The sequence below is a fragment of the Notolepis coatsorum genome (genome assembly GCF_963971535.1).
Source record: "Notolepis coatsorum genome assembly, chromosome: 9".
NCBI lineage: Eukaryota > Metazoa > Chordata > Actinopteri > Aulopiformes > Paralepididae > Notolepis > Notolepis coatsorum.
In genome coordinates, this window is record NC_140173.1 from 103,281,284 (window position 1) to 103,304,131 (window position 22,848).

The 22,848-nt window shown below is 41.0% G+C and overlaps 1 protein-coding gene across 1 annotated transcript in view; it reads left to right on the top strand.

Annotated features, from left to right (window-relative positions):
- The window catches only part of memo1 (mediator of cell motility 1), a 28,269-nt gene extending 10,590 nt beyond the window's left edge, over positions 1-17,679 (top strand). Inside the window, exons 5-9 of the mRNA XM_084322099.1 lie at positions 1,150-1,261; positions 4,977-5,119; positions 11,089-11,165; positions 12,134-12,238; positions 16,957-17,679. Coding sequence (XP_084178225.1) covers positions 1,150-1,261; positions 4,977-5,119; positions 11,089-11,165; positions 12,134-12,238; positions 16,957-17,088 — 569 coding nt within the window. The 3' untranslated portion in view covers positions 17,089-17,679. The remainder of the gene's footprint in view (positions 1-1,149; positions 1,262-4,976; positions 5,120-11,088; positions 11,166-12,133; positions 12,239-16,956) is intronic.
- Positions 17,680-22,848: the final 5,169 nt, after the last annotated feature.

Sequence of the window (22,848 nt, forward strand, 5' to 3'; positions counted from 1 at the left end):
AGAAGACCACTGGTTTGGGGCCTTTTCCAGTAGAGACAAAATTAAGATGATTTGCTCACATTTCTGACGTGTTACTTGTGACTCTTTGTATCTGAATTTCTATATTGGGGGAAATGGTCAAATACCAATAGCAGTTATATATCATCATGTCATATTGAGGAATCTGTTTTTCCCTCTCGATCCGGATATTATGATAGAACGCCACAAATAAAGGTATGCACGCTGGTGTGATACTCTGGTGTGTGATACGCTGGTGTGAAGTTTAGTTTAGTAAAAAAAAAAAAAAATGCACAGTATAAAAACAACACAATAACAACAACTGTACAAAAGATATACAGTGCAGGAAGAGGCAGAAAAGCCCAGAAGGTTTATAAGAAACCTCCACCTATAATAATAAACATAATTATATTACATATAGCAAGTTGGAAAACAAGATCAATGTAAGGACCTTGTTTGTGTGTGCGTGTGTGTGTGTGTGAAATAAAAAAAGGTTAAAATACACTGATTACAATACACATTACACAAGTTACAATATAATAATCAAGATGTTCTTTCAAACCTTTTTTGTACATTTTTGAAGTTTTTTTTTGCCAGATGGAGAAAATCATTCCATAATTTCACACCTCTATATTTCATAGAAAATTGCCCTCTGCGTGTAATACATTTAAGAAGATGAAGAGGTAAACATTGACGAGTAGTGTATGAGTGGGACAAATCATTGTTTTTAAAGTAGGTCTTAAATTGTACAGCAACGTTGTGCTTCTGGAGGACTAATGTTTTGTGGAGACTAGTTGGGAAGGTGCTTGCCCATACTAAATTACAGTAAGAAAGATGAGGATAAATTAGGCTATAATATAGAGTAAGAAGACAGCTAGTGGTAACAAGGTGGCTAATTCTCCTTATTATGCCAATAGATGTATTAATTATTTTATATTAGTGCATGCTCTGGAGTCTCCCTGACTGATGATAAATCCATTCTCTCACATGCTCGCTGTCACTGCCAAGCACTTAATCAAGACGCCAGCTTTAAAATAGTACCTGCTTGAAGAAGAATGACCTTACCAGGGAAAATAAACGATAGGCAAACCTATTAACAATACTGCCGTTACTCTCTCCCTTCAACCCTAAGTCATCCTCTCTCTCCTGCAGTGTACGCTGACCTCTGGAAAACCGGGATGTTTGAAAGGATGAGCCTACAGACGGATGAGGATGAGCACAGTATTGAAATGCACTTGCCTTACACGGCTAAAGCCATGGAGAGGTAAGATACCAACCGGTAGCGCTGTTCACAATCGCATGCCAAGGACACTATAAAAGAAGGAAGGGTCATAGTGTAGCGTGTGAAAGCGCATTGGTGCCAAGTGTGGAAACTTGCAGTTCGGCCGACATTGAGTTGAATGGGGTCTGCCATCTCCTCGATTATGATGACTAGCTGACGTTTGATACTGTATATTGGTTGATGTTTATTTCCTCAGATAGCTTGTATATTTTGAATCTTAATATATGCTTAAATAGAACTGGCACCAAAATATGGCACCAAGCAGAGCATAGAACGCTGGTATTCTGACCTGATGACCTATCGTTTCCTTAAATCTGGTGATTAGGCACAGATTCATCAAGTCATTCATTCATTCAAACCTTTATTTATTCTCCCTTCCCTTCTTATTCTTCCCTGATAAATCAAAAGTCCCGGGATGTTGAGTAAATGAGAAACATGAGAAAGTGTGCTAATCTCAGCAGCTCATCGTCCTGCAGCAGGCACAGTTCCACATGTTAGTCTACTTCTCATGAATCCACCTGAGCCTCTGCAGTCAGCCAACCAGATGTGTTCAGCATGGAGCCTCATCACTATTCATTGAGAGATTCTCAGCAAATAAGGAAGTTGAACAATGAATGATTTCAAGATTCAAGAGGTTTATTTATCACATACATACCAGGGCATACAGTGAAATGCGGTTGGCCATGCCCGCTAAGATTGTGCAAGAATATAATAGTAAATATAATATGTAGAATAGACATGTTAATAAATTCTGAGATAATGAGTGCTGACACTGTCTGAAGTTAAGGTTTTTCTGGACCAGTTGGGGATCTGTCTTGAACCTTCATTGAGTCATTGGGTGGTTTTGTCAGAGGTGCCTGAATACTGATTACACTTGGTCTCCTTCTTTGCCTCTTAAGCCCGAGCAGTCCGGTATGGTACAAGATTGATATCACGCCATAAATCCATCTCTACAGAATGTATGAATTAATGTTGCATTTTCTTTTCTCTAAATGTAGCCAAGATTAAAGACCCTAACCCTGTCAAAACAGCAGTCAAAGTGTATATTTTCAGCACTATGTTTGTTTACCAAGGATTTTAAGTGTTATTAGTGAAATATGAGTTTATAGAAATATCAGCCCATCGAGTCGGAAAAAGGTGCTTATAGACGTGAGGATTTGGCGCAACCTAACTTGAGTGTAGTCTTTTGAGAGAAGAGACCTAGGGCTTTTGATGGGCTTTCGAATAAAATAAAAAACGACACTTCCCAGCTCACGCCAGCCCCTGTCGATCAAGCTTTTTTTTCTTTTCTTTTTTTGGATCATATCTCACGGCGGGAACAAACCTGTACGTTATTGCCATACATTAGAACGCAGTTAGTTTCTCTACCTTTCTGTGAATGTCTAGCAAAAAACGGCGTTGCAATCTGATGAAAAATGGCGGAGCAATTTACATTATAAAAAAGTAACTGTACTTACAGTAGATTTCATTCAAAAAAAAATTGAAAACCGATACAGATATTTTCCGATATCACATTTTAATGCCGATATCGGCCGATAATATCGGTAGGCCGATCATATCGGACATCCCTAGTACTGTGTTTTCTATCCACTTTAGCCAAACACACACACACATATATATATATTATGTATATATATATACACACTACTGTGAGAAAATAATAATCACACACAAAGGGATAATGGCTTATAGCAGACTTAATGATTTTAGAATATTTCAGATAATGAAATGAAATGTTTATATCATCAACTATCCAGTTAGTATTTATACTGTAACGTTTGGCTACTTTAAATCATTTAATGGAGAGAGAGAGAGCCCCCCCCCCCCCTCGGGTTTTGTACTAGGTTTGCGTTTTGATCATCTAAGCCAGTGGTTCGAGATGATTTAAAAAAAGAAAAGAAAAAAAAAAGTAAAAATATATATATATATATTTTTTTTTGTCAGGCCACTGAACTTAGAAGCAGGCCAGGACAGTGTTTCTAGTTGTATTCTAAAATTCTATTCTATTGTATTCTAAAATGTGACTATATGGTTTTATATTAACTTAATAAATAAACAAACGAAAAATCTACTTATTTCAACGAACATTTCAAACTAAATAACAGATTATGCACATAAAACGCTGAAAACAACCGAAGCAACAATAGTATTTTAATGAGGCTATTATTATTATCATTATTATTTTGCAACAAGTTAGCCCTCTCATAAATAGCACATATAAATGAATAATTAACTTGAACTAAATTACGTAATAGGATTGAAGTGATATTTGGCTTAAAAAATCGGTCGCCTGGCAAAAAAAAAAAAAAAAAAAGCCTGACTATGTGCATTGGGCCGCGGCTCTCTGACGCCTTATTTTCTGGGTCCCGGCCTGAAAAGTTTGGGAACCCCTGATCTAAGCTGCCGTAGGTGATGTCACACTCGAATGTAAACAGGAAGAGTTTAATACACGGAGATGGAAACTGGATGATATAAAGAAACGAATAACCAATAAATATGAAGTTATGTTTAAACTTCCGTTGTCAAGCGTCGCCAATATAACCCACCCCCTTTCCTCACGAATGGAACTAGTGTTGTGGAGTCCGCTTTGAGCGTTTTCCAGGGTTAGAATCTAACGCTAGTTAGCTTAGCCTAGTCATCATGGATAACTGTTAGCAGCTAACGTTAGCCCATTGCTTGCGTCAATTAAATTGCATGTCATTAAAGGTCCGCGCTGGTCTGTCTAATGAAATGACAATTGCATGTCATTTAAAGTCCGCGCTGGTCATGTGTCTATAATGAAATGAGAGGACAGCTCTGCGCTAAAGCTAAAGTCTCATCAGCCGCGACGTGACAACATGTTCGATGTTCACGATATAATAACTTACTACATCTCATGTAGAACAAGCCGCGATACATTGAGTATACTCGATATATCGCCCAGCCCTACACCCAACCGACCTGTAGGAGTCGCTGTCCACAACGTCCAATCCCCACCCATCGACTTCCACCCGCTACCTCTGTCAATTGAGATAGTATGACGACTGGCCCAAGCCGCAGGCAATGCTGACACCGGGATTCGAGACCGGAGTCTCTTGCATTGGTGACGAGCGCAATCTCCGCTACGCCACCCAGCCGCATACAGACACACTATTTCTGACACTGTGAATACATTCCCTGAGATCCATAGATGTCCCTAGATACCGAGAACATGCAAACTGACATTGTAGAAGTGGAGCAATCTTCCATTTACTTAGGTATGTATTTTTAGGCGAATTTTCTGAAAATATGGCTTAAGAGGTTAAAGGCACAATCTGTAATCCACACGGAAACAAATGGGTAGCCCTACCACAGAAAATAGACACTTACCAGTGACAGTCAGTCAGTTTACTACATTTGGCTGGTGGCAGGTTAATTTCCGACCTTGCTCTAAAAGAGATAGCCTGACCCGCCAGATGGTCTGTTACACAGAACAGTCTGGGAAGTCGTGCTTTGAACCTGCAATAGGGCCGGCACTCTTTTGTTGCACCTAAATCACGCCTCCTTCCTCAAAGGATGCTGATTGGTAGGAACCATTGAGCACAAGCACATGACTCGGAGCTGCCAATGGAAACGCACCCTGTGATGACACTGACACATCCAGTGAACCTTTTGTCTCTAATGTTTGGTTTTATTTTTTCTGACGATTATTGTATTATGTCTTACCTCTGGTTCTCAGCCATAAAGACGAGTTCAGCATCGTGCCGGTGCTGGTCGGCGCCCTGAACGAGTCCAAGGAGCAGGAGTACGGCAAGCTGCTCAGCAAGTACCTGGCCGACCCCTCCAACCTCTTCATCATCTCCTCCGACTTCTGCCACTGGGGTAAGGATTTATTTTTTATCCACCATATCTTATTTGATATAAGAAAATAATATTTTTGTTTAAGTTTTGTTTTATTTGTCACATATAATATAAGGTACATGTACATTACAGTGAAATGCTTGGTTCTGTATGGGCCCCCTGAGATTGTGCTTCATACAGTATAAAGAATAAAGACCAAACACTATACTACGGTATATACAAAACTCAAGTACAAAATGCAAAGATTAGGTGGAGAGGTAGTGCAAATCTTTTAGTAATAAATAGATCAAATATGGTCACGGTGTAGTGTTTAAAGTATCTAAAGTGAATGTTAAAGATGAGTGTTTAAAGTGAGTGTGTGGATGTGTGTGCGCAATGAATGTAGAATTTTTTAACCTTTATTTTACCAGGTAGTCACTTGAGATCAAAGATCTCTTTTTCGAGCAAGACCTGGCCTGGAACCTGGCCTGGACAGAATGGATTGCTGTCTGATATTATAATAATTAGACGATTTCTAAAGTTCAATATGGTACAAATATAGATCCATACAAGAATACAAAAGCAATGAATAAGGCGGCTGGGTGGCGCAGCGGACATTGCGCTCGTCACCAACGCAAGAGACCGGGTTCAAATCCGGCTGTCGGCGTTGCCTCCGGCTCGGGCCGGCCGTCATACTGGCTCAATTGGCAGAGTCAGCGGGTGGAAGTCGATGGGTGGTAATCTGGACATTGTGGACAGCGACTCCTACAGGTCGGTTGGGGGACACCTGCACAGCAGAGACAGGAAATAGCGGGGGTAGTGTGAGCCTCCCACACGTTACACCTTGCCAATGAGAGTCCGCGCTGGCAGGTGAAAAGATGTGACAGGCTGCCTCCTCGTGTACCGGAGGGGACACGTGATGCAAGGCTTCTATCCTCCCTACGACCGACCTGGCCCTCTCTCTCTCCCTCCCTCTCGATGCGAGCAACGTTCAAGACAGGGGAGGGGAGAATTCGAAAATTGGGATGGGAGAAAAATAGAAAAAAATAAGCAATGAATAAAGGCCAGTGCATCGAGAAAGAAAGAGAGGAAGAGTGAGAAAAGGAGAAGAGGTAAGGAAAGAGTGGGGTATCGTATATCCTCTTACGACAAAGAAAGAGCAGAAGTGTAGCCATTACATTTAAGGATGCATAAGTCAAGTAGTTTAACTTTCCTTGACATTTAAGATGAGATAGCAGGGAACCAGGTGTTCCTCACGATAACCATCGTAAACTAACGTGGGCCACTTAAATCCCTGGATCACTTTCTCCTTGGCCTGGTCACTCCAGAGTTTTAATCTTTCTGTGTGAGAAAGATGTTCACTATTGAACATTACATACAAAGTATACAAAGTATAAAACTAGATGCACAAAGAAGACATGGAACACAATATATGAATGATTATGGATATAATATAGAAAACATATTATGATATTGTCAAGATGTGTAGAATTCACTTACTTACAGGTAGCTCCCATAATGCTTCCTGCAAGCTCATCTTAGGTTATGGTTGGGATGGCAGGCTGGTGGTGACAGGCTGGGGTGAGCAAGACATGCATAGTCAGCTGCATAGTCAGCTGTGAAAAGGACTACACGCACTGTTAATGTTCTTAGTGTCGGTTAAGGAAAAATCTGGAAAAATACTCATTTTGGACAAAACCGTAATTGGGGGGAACAAATTATGAGTTGCTGTATTAAGGTTATTGCATGAATATTTCACTAGAACTGAAGTATCGTTGTACCAACCCTTATAGGGCTGTATGGTAACTTCTTCTTGCACATAGCACTGGTGCTGCAGAGGTTGATAGTTATGTAGCACAAGCCAAGAACCTTTAGTATGAGTATAAAACGTCTCTAAAATCTTTAGAAACAACCAAAAGTAGTGCAGTTCATCACTTAAACATGTGTGTGACTGGAGGCGAAGGGAGTTTTTCACAAACCCAGCGCTCCCTTTCTCATGCCTGGCTGTGACGTAGCCACGTAAGTTTCAGAAGCAGCACAGATAGTAAACAAACATGGCGGCGTCGGTAGTTGCTTGCTATTTGTAACAAATGCAGAAGTTCCACAAGGAGGGAAAGGGGCAACAAGCTATAACACATCCAACCTAATAAGTCACCTGAAAACATCACCACCGCTATGATGGTGTATTAAAATCCGACGACGCGCGAGCAGCTAAAGGCTAAGCTGCTGCGAATCCAAAGCCAGCTGCAAAGGAACCGGCGCGGCTTGTACCTATTGACGAGGCGTTTGCAAAATTAAAGACGTTTGACAGAGATGATTTGTTTGGTTTATTTAATTCTTTTTGAGGCGTGCTGTCCTATAAATGCCAAGTAATAGTTGTTTCATGGACCAAGACCACAACAGTCTCCTCTCCTATAGCGTCAAATGTTTTATCTGCTGACAAAGCACAATACTTTAGTTCACTCATTGTTCAGGGAAACGCATTGTTAACACTTTCAGAGCCCAAGCGTAATCTTGATTTACCGCTTGAATGCCCACCATCCACTTCAATGTTATCGTTAATAATGCCTAATCTATGTTTTAAATTATGGCTATTTGTCTAATCTGCCCGTCGCTTATCAATGACTCGTTTTCCAGTCAACATTGTCGAAGCGGATTGTTTTTTTATCGGTTCATTTTCGTTTTTTATAGCATTTTGAAAAGCCCTCGTTTTCAAGGAATATATTCCATGATGATCGCCCTTTTCTGGAATATTCTAGAATACACAAAAACGTTGTCATTTTTCGGCCTATTTATGAATCGTTTTCAAATAAACGCTAGATTATCGATAGTATATGTGTACGTATGCACGCTATATAGGCGATCTGAAAAATCGATTCTCTGATTTCCTCAAAGCGATCGCTCACACACACACATAGGGCAAACGCTGAGATCTCAGCGAATACAACTCTGATTATCCCAAGACTTGTAAAATAGATTCCTTACCTCAGATCAGATGTTCTCCAAAAAGATCATTCTAATTCCTGATCGCCATTCCAAAAATCGATCGCTTTTATTGAACTAACGCTACATACTGTACATAAGTATTCCACGCTGTTCTGAGGCTCCACAATGAATCCGATTGGCTCTGGCAGTTCTCCTGACACCACTGTGACAGATTTTCTACCTCTTCCAGGTAGGCCCTCTCGTCGTTGGCAGAGATCAGGCCCACCACTACTGTGTCATCAGCAAATTTGATGATTGTGTTGTTGTTCCGCTGTGCCACGCAGTCATGTGTGTACAGGGAGTAGAGGAGGGGGCTCAGAACACAGCCCTGGGGGGCCCCTATGTTGAGCGTGATGGATGAGGAGGTGCAGTTGCCTGCTCTTACCACCTGGGGTCTGCCCGTCAGGAAGTCCAAGACCCACTGGCAGAGGTCATAGTTCAAGCCCAGGTCCCTGAGGCGTGTGGCTTTATGACAGGTCATGAGTGCAAGAATGTGACAATTTGACCATGTGACCGCGGCAACGCGGGAGAGCGGCAGTGCGGAAATAGGCTGTCTCTAAGACAAACTCTAACCTTAACCAGCTCCTTAACAGCGCCTAAACTTAACCGTTCTAACCTTAACCAACTCCGAAACAATGCCTAACCTTAACCTTAACCATGCCTAACCTTAACCATAGAAAGAATATTGCCATTCTCTTTGACAAACTCTAACCTTAACCAGCTCCTTAACAGCGCCTAAACTTAACCGTTCTAACCTTAACCAACTCCGAAACAATGCCTAACCTTAACCTTAACCTTAACCATGCCTAACCTTAACCGGCGAAAAAAAAAATCATGGGATTCGAACTCGTCAACAACGAGAACCGCAGGACCGCGGACCGCTGCTATGCCAGGTGAGCTGAAGCGCCGAATGAAAATCATGGCGGATTCCTGCGGTGGTTACCTAATTCCGCTTGCGCTCTGCCGCTCCGCCGCTCTGCCGCTCTGCTCTGCGGTTGCCGCGCCTGCCGCGGGGCATGGCGCAGCCAATCAGGGAAAACGCGGAAGCAAAAGCAGCACTCATGACCTGTCATTAAGGAATAGGCGTCCCTGAGCTTGGCTATGAGTTTGGAGGGGACTATGGTATTGAATGCTGAGCTGTAGTCGATGAACAGCATTCTCACATAGTTCCCCTGCCTCTTGTCCAGGTGTGATGCTGCTGTGTGCAGCACATGGGCTATGGCGTCCTCCGTGGACCTGTTGGGGCGATATGCAAATTGCAGGGGGTCCAGGTTGATGGGGAGGGAGGAACAGATGTAGCCCTTCACTAGCTTCTCAAAGCACTTCATGGCTATGGAGGTGAGGGCTACAGGGCGGTAGTCGTTGAGGTAGTCTACCCCTAGTAGAAATTGATAGTTCATATTAGGGCAGCAGCTTGTCAATAAGATAGGAACTAGAGGCACTCTGTTATGCAAATTGTGAATAATATAATGACATGACAAACTTGCCAAAGTGCTCTTAAACTTGCAGTTCATGCACTTGAGAGTGGAGTGGTATTACATGATAAGAGTGTGGTATTACATGATAGGATTGTGGTATTACATGATAACATTGTGGTGTATTATATGATACGATTGTGGAAATTACATGATATGATTGTGGTATTACATGATAAGAGTGGTATTACATGATATGATTATGGTATTACATGATAACATTGTGGTACCAACTGTCCGTCTGCAACACTACTATCACGACATCTAAGAAGGGAGATCCCCCCCCTTGAATTGGCCCTTCTAAGGTTTCTCTCCTCCACATTGCCTGTGGTGCATTTTTTCCTATTGCTAGGTTTTAGTGAGTTTTTCCTTACCTTCGCGTGGGGTATGTCTGGGACTGGAGTGTTTGCATTGCATTCATTTATTTTGCATTTATTTTAAATTTGTTGGACCTTATGGTGTTCTTGTTTTGTTTCTTGACTTATTGTGATGTTTCTTCTTGACTTGTTTAAAGAAGATGTGTCCGGCCCATGGGGACATTAACGTGTGTTGTCGGGCCTTACAAATACTTTTGATTTGATTTGGTATTACATGATACGATTGTGGAAATTACATGATATGATTGTGGTATTACATGATAACATTGTGGAAATGACATAAGATTGTGGTATTACATGATATGATTGTGGTATTACATGATAACATTGTGGTATTACATGATAGGGTTGTGGTATTACATGATAGGATTGTGGTATTACATGATAACATTGTGGTATTACAGGATAAGAGTGGTATTACATGATAACATTGTGGTATTACATGATACAGTTGTGGTATTACATGATAACATTGTGGTATTACATGATACAGTTGTGGTATTACATGATAGGATTATGGTATTACATGATAACATTGTGGTATTACATGATACGGTTGTGGTATTACATGATAACATTGTGGTATTACATGATAGGATTGTGGTATTACATGATACGGTTGTGGTATTACATGATACAGTTGTGGTATCACATGATAACATTGTGGTATTGCATGATAGGATTGTGGTATTACATGATAACATTGTGGTATTACATGATAACATTGTGGTATTACATGATAGGATTGTGGTATTACATGATGGGATTGTGGTATTACATGATAGGATTGTGGTATTACATGATAACATTGTGGTATTACATGATACGGTTGTGGTATTACATGATAACAGTGGTATTACATGATAGGATTGTAGTATTACATGATAACATTGTGGTATTACATGATAACATTGTGGTATTACATGATATGATTGTGGTATTACATGATAGGATTGTGGTATGATAGGATTGTGGTATTACATGATAACATTGTGCTATTACTTGATAACATTGTGGTATTACATGATGAGATTGTGGTATTACAGGATAAGAGTGGTATTACATGATAACATTGTGGTATTACATGATAACATTGTGGTATTACATTATAAGAGTGTGGTATTGTGAAGTCCCTACTCTCTATTATACACTGATGCCTGTCTCTTCCCTGCAGGTCAGCGGTTCCACTACACCTACTACGATGAATCCCAAGGGGAGATCTACAGATCTATTGAACACCTTGATAAAATGGTAAAGAAATTATCTTGTTATTACTGTACATGGAGGGCTTTCCCCATAGGATCTGCACCCCCCCCCCCCCCCCCCCCCCATCGGGGAGGCAATAAAGAAAGCCATTTCCTGCTACTAAAAAACATAATTTCAGGGTGGCTGGTGGTTCCGGTTAGAATCCAGCTGTCAGCGGTACCTCCGGCTTGGTCAGTTGTCCCTACTAGGGATGCACCGATCCGATATTGGTATCGGTATCAGCTAACAGATAACTTTTTATTTTTTATTTTTTATAATAAATAAAATAAGAAATAACCATTCAGTACATTTATATATCTGTGTTAATTTGTTACATTTAGTTTCATTAAGTTAGGAAAGTAATGTTTTAAGTCGAGCCTGATGTTGCCTTGCACAAAAGAATGATCCCAGTCTCTTCCACACAGTGACAGTGAGGCATACAGTTTATTAATTGAATGAATGAAGTTTATTTTCTGTCTTTGTTTACAACAAATCAAAAACACACTTGTGATCCTTTACAATTCTTAAAAACAAAATATATATATATTTTTTACTTTTTTGGAGAGAAAACATTTGGACAATGGGTATTGTATCGGTATTGGCCGATACCCAAACCCAGGTATCGGTATCCGTAGTGCTACATCCCTGCACTGCACTCCTTCAAATCCCAACTCAAAACCCACCTCTTCACCAAATTTGTAAATGACTGCCTCTTTTCCCCTTTTTTCTTTCGTTTTCTTTTTCTTTCCTTGATTTTATTATTTTGTTGTTACGTTGTTCCCTGTCCCCCTCCCTTAGCTGTTAAGTGCCTTGGGTCTCCTGAAAGGCGCTATATAAATTTAAGATATTATTATTATTATTATTTATATGATATTATATGCCTGTACCTCCCCCATGCTGTCATGACAAGGGAATTAATAAAGGAATACTTGACTTTAACCAGAACTTCCTTGTCTCTAATGTTACATTTGTAGGGAATGGGAATTATAGAACAGCTGGACCCCATCTCCTTCACCAACTACTTGAAGAAATACCACAACACCATCTGTGGACGTCATCCCATTGGAGTGCTGCTACATGTGAGTACCAGGGGCAGGAAGCAAACCATTACATCAAGCTGCTAAATGTGAGTGCCATAGTGCTGCTAAATGTGAGTACCATGGTGCTGCTAAATGTGAGTGCCATGGTGCTGCTAAATGTGAGTACCATAGTGCTGCTAAATGTGAGTACCATGGTGCTGCTAAATGTGAGTGCCATGGTGCTGCTAAATGTGAGTACCATAGTGCTGCTAAATTTGAGTACCATAGTGCTGCTAAATGTGAGTACCATAGTGCTGCTAAATGTGAGTACCATAGTGCTGCTAAATGTGAGTACCATAGTGCTGCTAAATGTGAGTGGCGGGGTGCTGCTAAATGTGAGGGCCATAGTGCTGCTAAATGTGAGTGCCATAGTGCTGCTAAATGTGAGTACCATGGTGCTGCTAAATGTGAGTACCATAGTGCTGCTAAATGTGAGTACCATAGTGCTGCTAAATGTGAGTGCCATAGTGCTGCTAAATGTGAGTACCATAGTGCTGCTAAATGTGAGTACCATAGTGCTGCTAAATGTGAGTACCATAGTGCTGCTAAATGTGAGTGCCATAGTGCTGCTAAATGTGAGTACCATAGTGCTGCTAAATGTGAGTGGTGGGGTGCTGCTAAATGTGAGTGTCATAGTGCTGCTAAATGTGAGGGCCATAGTGCTGCTAAATGTGAGTGTCATAGTGCTGCTAAATGTAATGTAAATGTAATCAAATAGGATCGATGCAACGTAAAAAGATCGACATATTGCGATACTCTTATTTTGAAAATTCGGCGAGTCGTATCCGGCCAGTAGTGAAACGCGTGTAGCTCTGTACAGCACAGCAGGGCTACAGAGCGCCTATTTTGCGACCCGATATAAGTCTGTGCCAGGGTTTCCGTTAGAATTTTTGTGTAAATCTACCGGACAAATGGGATAAATTCCGGTCAGAGTTTATTGAGCTTAAAAACAATTGATAGGCCTATATAAAGAATGACATCATCAAGGCATTTATAATATTTTAACTTAAAACTAGGCTACTTTTGCGTATATACAGTCATTAATATATTCCAAATAAAATAAGTCCCTCGAGACTTCGTGCTGCTGCCGACTTGAGGTGTCGGTGGGCAGTCTGCCTGACCTTAATAAACAGCAGTCTGTTATAATCACATTTTTATGAGCTAACGAATTCCGTTATATTGGACATTTGTATTAATTATATCAAGCGAAGAACTGAGAAATTTGGCAGAGAGAGACGGCAACATTATCGTGGGTTTGCGTGATGTATATCTCCACCTCCCAACGACTTGGTGCTGGTCATAATGTCCTGTGAAAATAATTCCCTCTAAACACAATTTGATTATTTGAATTGTATTAAAATAGGCTAAAATTAAATAGCCTATGCGATGAACGAAACAATCATTTGTTTCATTGTTGCTTCACCAAGCAGCCGGTCTAATAATGACATCCTGTTGTCAGCGCGAGCTGGCTGCTGATATATTTACGTGAAGCATGGAGCAGCAGTGTTTTTAGGTCCGGTCTGGAAACCGCTCAGCAGCGCCCCCACCCAACAGCTGAATTGCCAATGGCTGAATTGGAGTACTGCACCCTGCCGGCCGGCAGATGGATGCTTCTCGCAAATATATCAGCAGCCAGCTCGCGCTGACAACAGGATGTCATTATTAGACCGGCTGCTTGGTGAAGCAACGATGAAACAAATGTAATGATTGTTTGTTTCGTTCATCGCATAGGCTATTTAATTTTAGCCTATTTTAATACAATTCAAATAATCTAATTGTGTTTAGAGGGAATTATTTTCACCGGACATTATGACCGGAGAGATTAAATATGTCGGACTTCAACAGATTTTGCCGGTCAAATACCGGTAATTACCGGCTAACGGAAACGCTGGTCTGTGCAGTTTTTTTCCCGCAACGGGTCAAATGCATCTAACATGCTTTGCATCGTCGCCATTCTTTTATCTTAACGTTGCGTCAGCTGCTTAAGCTAACTAAGCTAAGCAGCTAACCCTGAGAGAGAACAGGAGAGAGGAGAGGGGACTGGGGAAGGAGATGGGGGGGGGGGGGGGGGGGCATTCTGTGTGTGCGTTTGAAAAGACCAGATGAAGTCAGGAGTAATATATTGTTATATTGATAGTATTTACTGACGATGGACAGATAATGTTGATATTTAAACATTATGTATTCATGATCATCATGCAACATAAAACAATTGTAGGAACAGTTTGGGAGAGGGAGGGGTTTTAGGTTGCGTGTTGTGAGTTCCAAAACATTTTACTTGAAGTTTAAAGCTCAATATATAAAAACGTGGTACTTTACAGTGAACATGTCTATTTGTATTAAAAACAATAGATTGGGGGAGCTCCAGTAGCTCACCACGTACCGCGAGTGCTATTTCAGCGCCGTGGACAACCGTGCTCGTCACGGATCTGGGGCTGAGCGCGTTCGAATCCCGGACGGCAGCCGTGCCTTTCCCAGAGTGTCTTCCCCCCCATCTGAACCCTTTCAGCCTGCTTCTGTCGGTCGAACTTGACCAAGTATGAATGCGATGAAAAAGCGATAAACGCTAAAAGAACCAGCTGACTGGTCAAAGTTTAAAAAAAAAAAATAATAGATTGTTTTTCATTTAAATGTCTGGAAGAGCTCAAAAATAAAAACGTCAATTGATATTTCCGTAGCCTTTTTTTGTTGATCTAAATGTGATTGATTGTGTTAAATGGGCACATAATATCGTCTCATATCGATCGCAGGCACCTGAATCGTATCGTATCGTGGCAGACTTTGTGATATCAGCAAATATCGTATCGTTGTCCAAAGAATCGTTATCGTATCGTATCGTGATGAAGCTGGTGATTCCCACCCCTACTGGCGGGGTGCTGCTAAATGTGAGACGCCAGGGGCAAGAATTTAGTGACCAAAGTAGTTTTCTGAACATATTAGCTTGAATGTCATTCTGCTGGCAAATACCCATTGCATTTTCTTCACAATAACTGCTCTATCCTACAAAATATGCTATGCTGATAAAAAATATATTGTGTCGTTGAATGTAATGTAGACAGAGATGAAGTTAAAGGAATAGTTGTGAGTTTTGGAAGCAAGTTTTATTTCAATGATGGTAGAATCCTTCTCAGCACAGTCCATGCTGTTCCCCATAAGTGTTTCAGCAAAAGCCAAGGTATGGCACAATTAATAATAATAATAACTGTATTTGTATAGCACCTTTCATACAAGAATTACAGCCGAAAGTGCTCACAGCAGTAAACAAAAAAGACAAAAGAAAAAGATATAAATAATGGACATAAATGAAACCCTCCACCTAGACTCAGTCTGGAGGAGGGATATACCAGACCTGGAAAAAGATTTTGATTGGCAAGGAGCCTGGGCAAATGTTCGATTTACATCAAGGAACCCGGACCATCAACAAATCAATCTTAACTATATTCACAGGACATACTTGACTGCTATAAGACTGAACAGAATGGGTCTTAAACAAGACTCCAAATGCTCCTTATGCACAAATGGGGACGAGGGAACATTTATGCACATGTACTGGGACTGCCCACCAGTTAAGATATTCTGGAAAGAGGTGACCCAGCAATTATCAAATCTCTTAACTCTGAATATACCTGTACACCCCTCTGTATTACTGCTGAATGATGTTTTTGAGTGTGCAGTACATCCACAGCTAAAGAGATTGGTTTTATCGGGTATCACAGTGGCTAAAAAGCTGATAGCATCACCACGATGGTTCCAACCGGAAAAAAAATGCCGAAAGGTCTGGATTATTACATATCTCGATGTGATTTATCAAGAAATATCTACAGCAAAAATTTTGGGTCTCAATGAATCCAAAATGACAATGTGGTTAGAAGTGGTGGAGAGAATAAAAGCTAGCATATAATGGTAGTGTCTGGTTAGGAGCGAGGGATAATGGATGGATTATCCAATGGGGGGTCCGGGAGGGGGGGGGTACGAGCTAGAGCATATGTGTGTAGGGTATTAGATAGCAGGTATTAGGGGTATATCCTGTATAAGACATTTAACTAAATGGTGATTTCATTGGATGTGCACTGTTAATAATGCTTTTATATCTTATCGTGTGTTGTCATGTTTGTTTATATGTTTGTTTAAACAAATAATAAAAAAATTAAATACAAATAGACATACAATGCAGTAACAATAGACAGTGAAAACAGTGCAATGAAATAGCTTACAATAATCACAGTGTGGATGTAATGAGTAAGTAGAGGAATGTGTTAAAAGGCTATGGTGAAGAGATACATTTTTAGCTTACTTCTTTACTTGAATTAGGGGAGACCAAAGTGTCCACCAAAATGCTCTTTTAGTTGCATAAATTGAAAAAAGGTTCTGCATTCCTATTTTGTTAGCCTACTTGCAGGTTTGAAACGTTTATTATCCATAGCCTGAAAGGTACAGAAATCCATCCGATGGTCATTAATAGCTGAACTGAGCAGCATAATCAACTGTTTGTGTGGCTCTAGGACGCATCCTGATTGAGAGCTGTATGAATATCTGTCTGTATTTTATAACTATGTATGAATATCTGTGTCTGTAAAGCTGTATGTCTGTCTGTGTGTCTGTATGTACTGCATAACTGTCTGTATGTATATCTATCTGTCTATATATATGTGTGCATCTACTGTATATGTTAATAATGTTATCTCCTGTGTAATGTGTGTGTGTGTGTGTTTTGACAGGCTGTGGAGGAGCTGAGGAAGAGCGGGGTAGAAATGAACTTCTCATTCCTGAACTATGCCCAGTCCAGCGAGTGCCATAACTGGCAGGACAGTTCTGTGAGCTACGCTGCTGGGGCCCTCATCGTTCATTGAGGTCCACTCTCCCACCGGCCCCACCCTGTCCCTTACTATCTTATTGCCATAACCTGACCTCCCAGCCCCTTAACTCTACACACACACACACGCACACATACTATCTACAGGAAGGACCCAGAGACTTACAGCCAATACAGTGTCCTTTTTCTTCCCCTCTCTCTCTATTCCCCCTCTCTCTCTCTTCCCCTCTCTCTCTCGCTCTCTCTCTTCCCCTCTCTCTCTTCCCCTCTCTCTCTCTCTCTCTCTCTCTCTCCCCCCCCCTTCCCTCAGCTCTCCTGCCTCTCTCCACCCAGCCTCTTGGTTTAAAGTGTTTCAGAAGAGCGTTTTGGTTTGAAGTGCAGATGACATAGAGGTGAAGTGGTCTCGAGGGGGAGAGTGTTCACACAGGGAACTCGGCTGAGGTGTCCTCTCAGTCCCCTTGTTTTTGTTTTGTTTTACTGAGCAGAATATCCAGATGGATTTAAAGATGTAATGTAACCTTTTTACATTTGCAGCGTTTCTCCCGCCCTGTGCGTGATCTGCCTCGGAAAGAGAGAAAAGGAATGATAATAAAAAGATCTGAAATGGAAATTAAATATTTTAACGATACCGGGATGGAAACGAGTGTTTTGACTGACTGCTGGCTGCATTGCTGTGTCATATGTAGCTAGGTAGCTTAGGTAACAAGGGTCTAACTGTACACAGAAGCCACGGTTCGGTACATACTTCTGTTTTGGGGTCACGGTTCGGTACGAGTTCGGTACAGCAGGAAAAATATTCATAATTAATTATTATTATATATGTATAATAATTATTATAATTAAATATATATTTTTTATATATATACTTAGTTCCACCTAGGCTTGCCGCAGTAGTCAGTGATACCGGTGTCATTCTGTGTTCAAGCATCCACTGAGTAAAAAAGATCAAAGTAAGCCAGTGTAAAGTCAAGTAGATATATTGAGCATACATTTGTAAAATGTGCAACCCTAGTTTCACCTATAGTGTCGTATGAGACGTATTCGTCGTATGGCTGTATGTACCGAACCGTGACGACCGTACCGTGAAGTCGCGGGACGAATACACGTACCATTACACCCCTAATAGGTAACCATTCTTCAACATATGCCTACAGTTGTAGATGCTAATTAAAGGGCTGCACTCAACCAAGTCGACTAACCCTCTGCTGTACAATACCAAAAACCTTTATTATTATTATTATTATTATTACCCATATATATTAGTAAATATTATCTTCAGTTATTCATATTTTGCTCCCTTTGTTTCTCCCTTTTTTTTTATAGTTGAATTACACGTTACTAGTATGTACAAGCAGTGTGGTACATTTAGAACAAAGGTGTTCCCAGGCCATCCATGTAGTCTCCCCCCCCCCCCATTGGTCTTAGTGAGAGCCACGCTGCGCACCGGCAGCTAACGTCTTAGTGAGAGCCACGCTGCAGCTAACGTCTTAGTGAGAGCCACACTGCAGCTAACGTCTTAGTGAGAGCCACGCTGCAGCTAACGTCTTAGTGAGAGCCACGCTGCGCGCCGGCAGCTAACTCGCTGCTCTGTGGCCGTTAGAGACCGATAGTTGAGACTGAATGCTCTGTGACTTACAGGCAGCCTCTTGACCCTCTTCTGTTACACTGCTACCTTGAATCTGTGTGTGTAGCATATTTTATTTACAGTAAAGAGCTGATGAGAGGTGATTTTTGGACCAGGCTCACTTCAGCGATTTAATTCACGTGGCAGAACTGACTGAAGATGAGAGAGAGACCAGCAGCCCTGTGTGATATGGCCTCTTCACCACTGTCTAAAGAGGAGATGAGAGAGACCAGCAGCCCTGTGTGATACGGTCTCTTCACCACTGTCTAAAGAGAAGGAGATGAGAGAGAGAGACCAGCAGCCCTGTGTGATATGGCCTCTTCACCACTGTCTAAAGAGAAGGAATTCACGGTTCAAGGTGGCAGTGTATACATGTAGCCTAGCCTCTATGGAACACGCACAATATTTGCCTCTTTGACCCTTTTTGTTATCGGCTGTCACTGACTGACCTGTGTTAGCTGCTGAAGTTTGAAGCATTACCCATGATGCAGTTCTCTCTCCACTCTGCCTGCACAGCTACGGTTCCCGCGCAACTCGGAAACCAGGACATTTAAAGACTTTTGTTTTTCAGTCTTTCTGGTTTTCTCAGAAGTCTGAAATTATTATAATACTTTTTTTTGTATTGCCTTACTGGGAACTGGGCCCATTTCCTCCTCGTAGGAATTACCTGCCCAAATTGATTCACACCAAGTTTAGAACAATCATGTACTAAGATTCCTTGTTCCGAATGATAAGAAATCCTAGTGCATCTTTAAGCAGATTAAAGGGAAACGCCACCCAAATTAAGAATTCCAATGCGTTATTTCCACTGCCCAAGAAGGTTTAATCATGAAGGTTTAATGTGAACATGAGCTACTCTCCCAAAGCCAGAAACCAGAGAAGTAAAACTCAAACTTGATGTCGTCAAGTATTACGTCTGGAGCTGCTCTGCAGATGATGAATAGTGTGTTTTATTATCTCCGAACATCCCCCTGGCTGCTCTCGGTACCATCTATAACGTCTTTCCCAACGCATTGTCTACGGAGCAGCTCCAGACTTGATACCCAAAATCACAACTGTTAGTTTTTAGCAATCCAGTATTTGGGTTTGGAAGAGAATCTTTTGCTTTCACTAATATTGGACCATCTTATACCATAGGAGTAACATGTATGAATTTGGAAAATGGCCGCAGTTAAACTTTTAAGTCCTGCCACATTATGTTACTATTCATAATTTGATAATAAAAAAAAAGGTCCTGAAATTATTTCCAAAAAGAATGGGAACAGTGACACCACGACAGGCAAACCCAGTGACAGGCGACACTATTGACATTTAACTGATCTACCGGTAGTCCGCACAAATATGACCTACTCAACCTGTGAGATTAATTTGAGGGGAACTAGCGAAGCATGACACACTGCTCTTGTGCCTTGGATCACTGTTGCACATTTTACATTTTAAAGCCTATTTTCACTTCTTGTTTTTGAGTTATGTTTAGGATGTGTATCTTTTATTTTTTGTTTAGGTTTTGGCCTTTTCAGATGTAACCATGTGTCCAAATCACCCAGCACTCTGCTGTGTGAAAAAGAAGAAGATATGTTTAAGTAACAACAACAGATGTCGTGTCTCAAACTAAACCTATATGAAGTTTGTTGAAAAATATCTGACGCCAGTGTTGACGGCAAAACATCTGTAACACATTTAATTTGTTTCCCCCAATGGTTCATGTGTTAAACACACACTAGGCAAGATTCCCCATGGTTTGAAATGAGGACCGTGTAGACACAACCACATGCAATTAAGTGGAATTACAACCCAAGTTGGCGGTTGAGTCTACACAGTCCTCATCCCACCAGCCACCCAACAAGGACCCAACGATGTTATTCCGCCTAATTGACCCATCTCAAACCACGCCTCTTTTCTTGTTTAGCCTTCCAATCCCAGCTGTCGCTTTCCTCTGACGACCCGGTTGAGTGTGTGTGGGGATGAGTCCACTGACATCATACCAAATAATCAGACATGTTACTCTGCCTGTTTTTAAGCTGGGGACAACAACCTCTATTTCTGTTATTTTAACACACCTTCCTCAATAGTTATACTGGACTCCATACAGACATGCACCCTGGTTGAAATAATGTGTTTGGTATGGTATAATTTGGGAAAATACAGTATGAATGGGGTTCAAAACATTGATATAATGTATACAGTAACTATTTGGTTAGTGTGTGACCTGTTCCTATACGTACAGGTCTGATGGGACACCAGCTGTTCTCTTCTCCCCCCCCCCCCCCCCCTGCAGCGGGTGGTGGTGGTGGTCTGTCTCCACCTCATCCTGTCCCCATAGACAAGAAACACTGTTGCTGTTTCTTTGTTTATTGTCCTTTTGGTTTAAAACTTTTTTTGTATTATTATTATTTTTCATAATTTTTTCATAGAGAATGGTAGTTTCATTTGTCACACACATCCAAAATATATACTACTAAGTACTCGCTGAAAAGGAGTTTTTTAAATCTCAGGTTCCACTGATGAAGCATCCTAAACTGCTCTCCAGATAAGACCTAGGATTCATGTTACAAAAAGTCAAGTAAAAATCTACTGAAAAGCATATCCTGTCTTCTCCGGTGTCTTTTTGTTTCTTAACGAATGACATGAACTGCTTTTGAATTTCAAATCTTCATATTTGCATAATGTTTTATATTTAAAGGTGCTATAGATAACATTACATTCCATGTGGGGAAATGGGAAGTAGGGAGGGGATACATGCATGCAACATGTAAACAACAACATTCATTTTGGACCTACTAACTTTTCTTTTAATGATAAATTCATTAATCAATATTTTTGGGGGGGAAGCAATACTTAAAATTGTATTACGGACCTTTTATAAAAGCTCTATGGATGTATTGTTAAAAAACAGTATTACTCTACATAGGCCTACAAATGTATCTATAGCGCCTTTAAACCTGTTGTACAGAAAGTTGCTACCCTGCCAGGTGGCCTGAGTGATGTTCTTTATCTGGTGTGATTTGGCGAGGAAAAAATATTTGAAATTCAACAAATTTCAGAAAATTCCATTGCTTCTTCAAATGGAGTTAAGATAGTGTTAGATGTGGTCTCTAAGCAGCTTTTAGCTGAATGACTGGCTCCCGCATGGTAGAGTAGTTGAGTACAGTTGATTGATTGAAAACTTTATTAACAATGCAGAATGGGTACAGTACAGCTCAATACACACAATTGTTAAGGGGATGCAGACCAGAGAAAGACTCATCTTGTTTACATCAGGGTCCCCCATTTTCAATTCATCATAACATATATGACATACACGACATACAGATAGACAGTACTGCTACATCTATACATTTATGACATACCAGATTTGCAAATACAGTACTGTTTGTGATACAAAGAGTCTAAAAAAGAGAGTATATACATTTGATGTAGAAACTACATTGGAGGGGGGTGGGGGGGAGAAACTACAACTACAAGCAAAACTGTACATTGCAATATCGACGAAACCATACTTGGTTCTATGAAGAGGGTCTTGTGTATTCTTGGGTTAGGACATTTACAGGGGCCAGTTTCGAATTGCAGTCTCCCGTAGGTGTTCTTTGAGAGTGGTTTTGAAAGTGGGTAATTGATTCACATTCCTTTACAGCTTTGGGTAAGGCGTTCCACATTGATGTGGCATAATTGCTAAACGTGTTTAGTCCCTTGTTTGAGCCGAATCTGGGTTTAACATGATTTGTGGAGCTCCCTCTGGACTCTGGTGTTGTGGTCGTGGTATTCACTGACCTTTGGGAAGTATTTTGACATGTACATGGGTATCTTAGTCGTGTACTGTAGTGTATCTTGTAGACCAGGCCCATTGCAAGTTGCTGTACTCTGTCTTCTACTCTAAGCCATCCTAGGTAGTCAAAGTGGGCAGGGGTGGGTTCTAGGAGTAAGGTCAAGTAGTAGTCTGACCAGTTTGTTTTGTGATGTGTGTAATCTTGTTTTTAGCGCCTTTGAGGTACTTTGGTACAGTCGTAGTACCCTTGAATGAGTGCTCCTGTTAGTGTCTTCAGGGTATTCTTGTTTACCAGAGAGGAGATCCGGTACAACAGTAGCAGTTCAATATTTAGTATCTATACTGGACTCCACACAGACATGCACCCTGGTTGAAGTAATGTGTTTGATACTATAAAAGGCGTACAT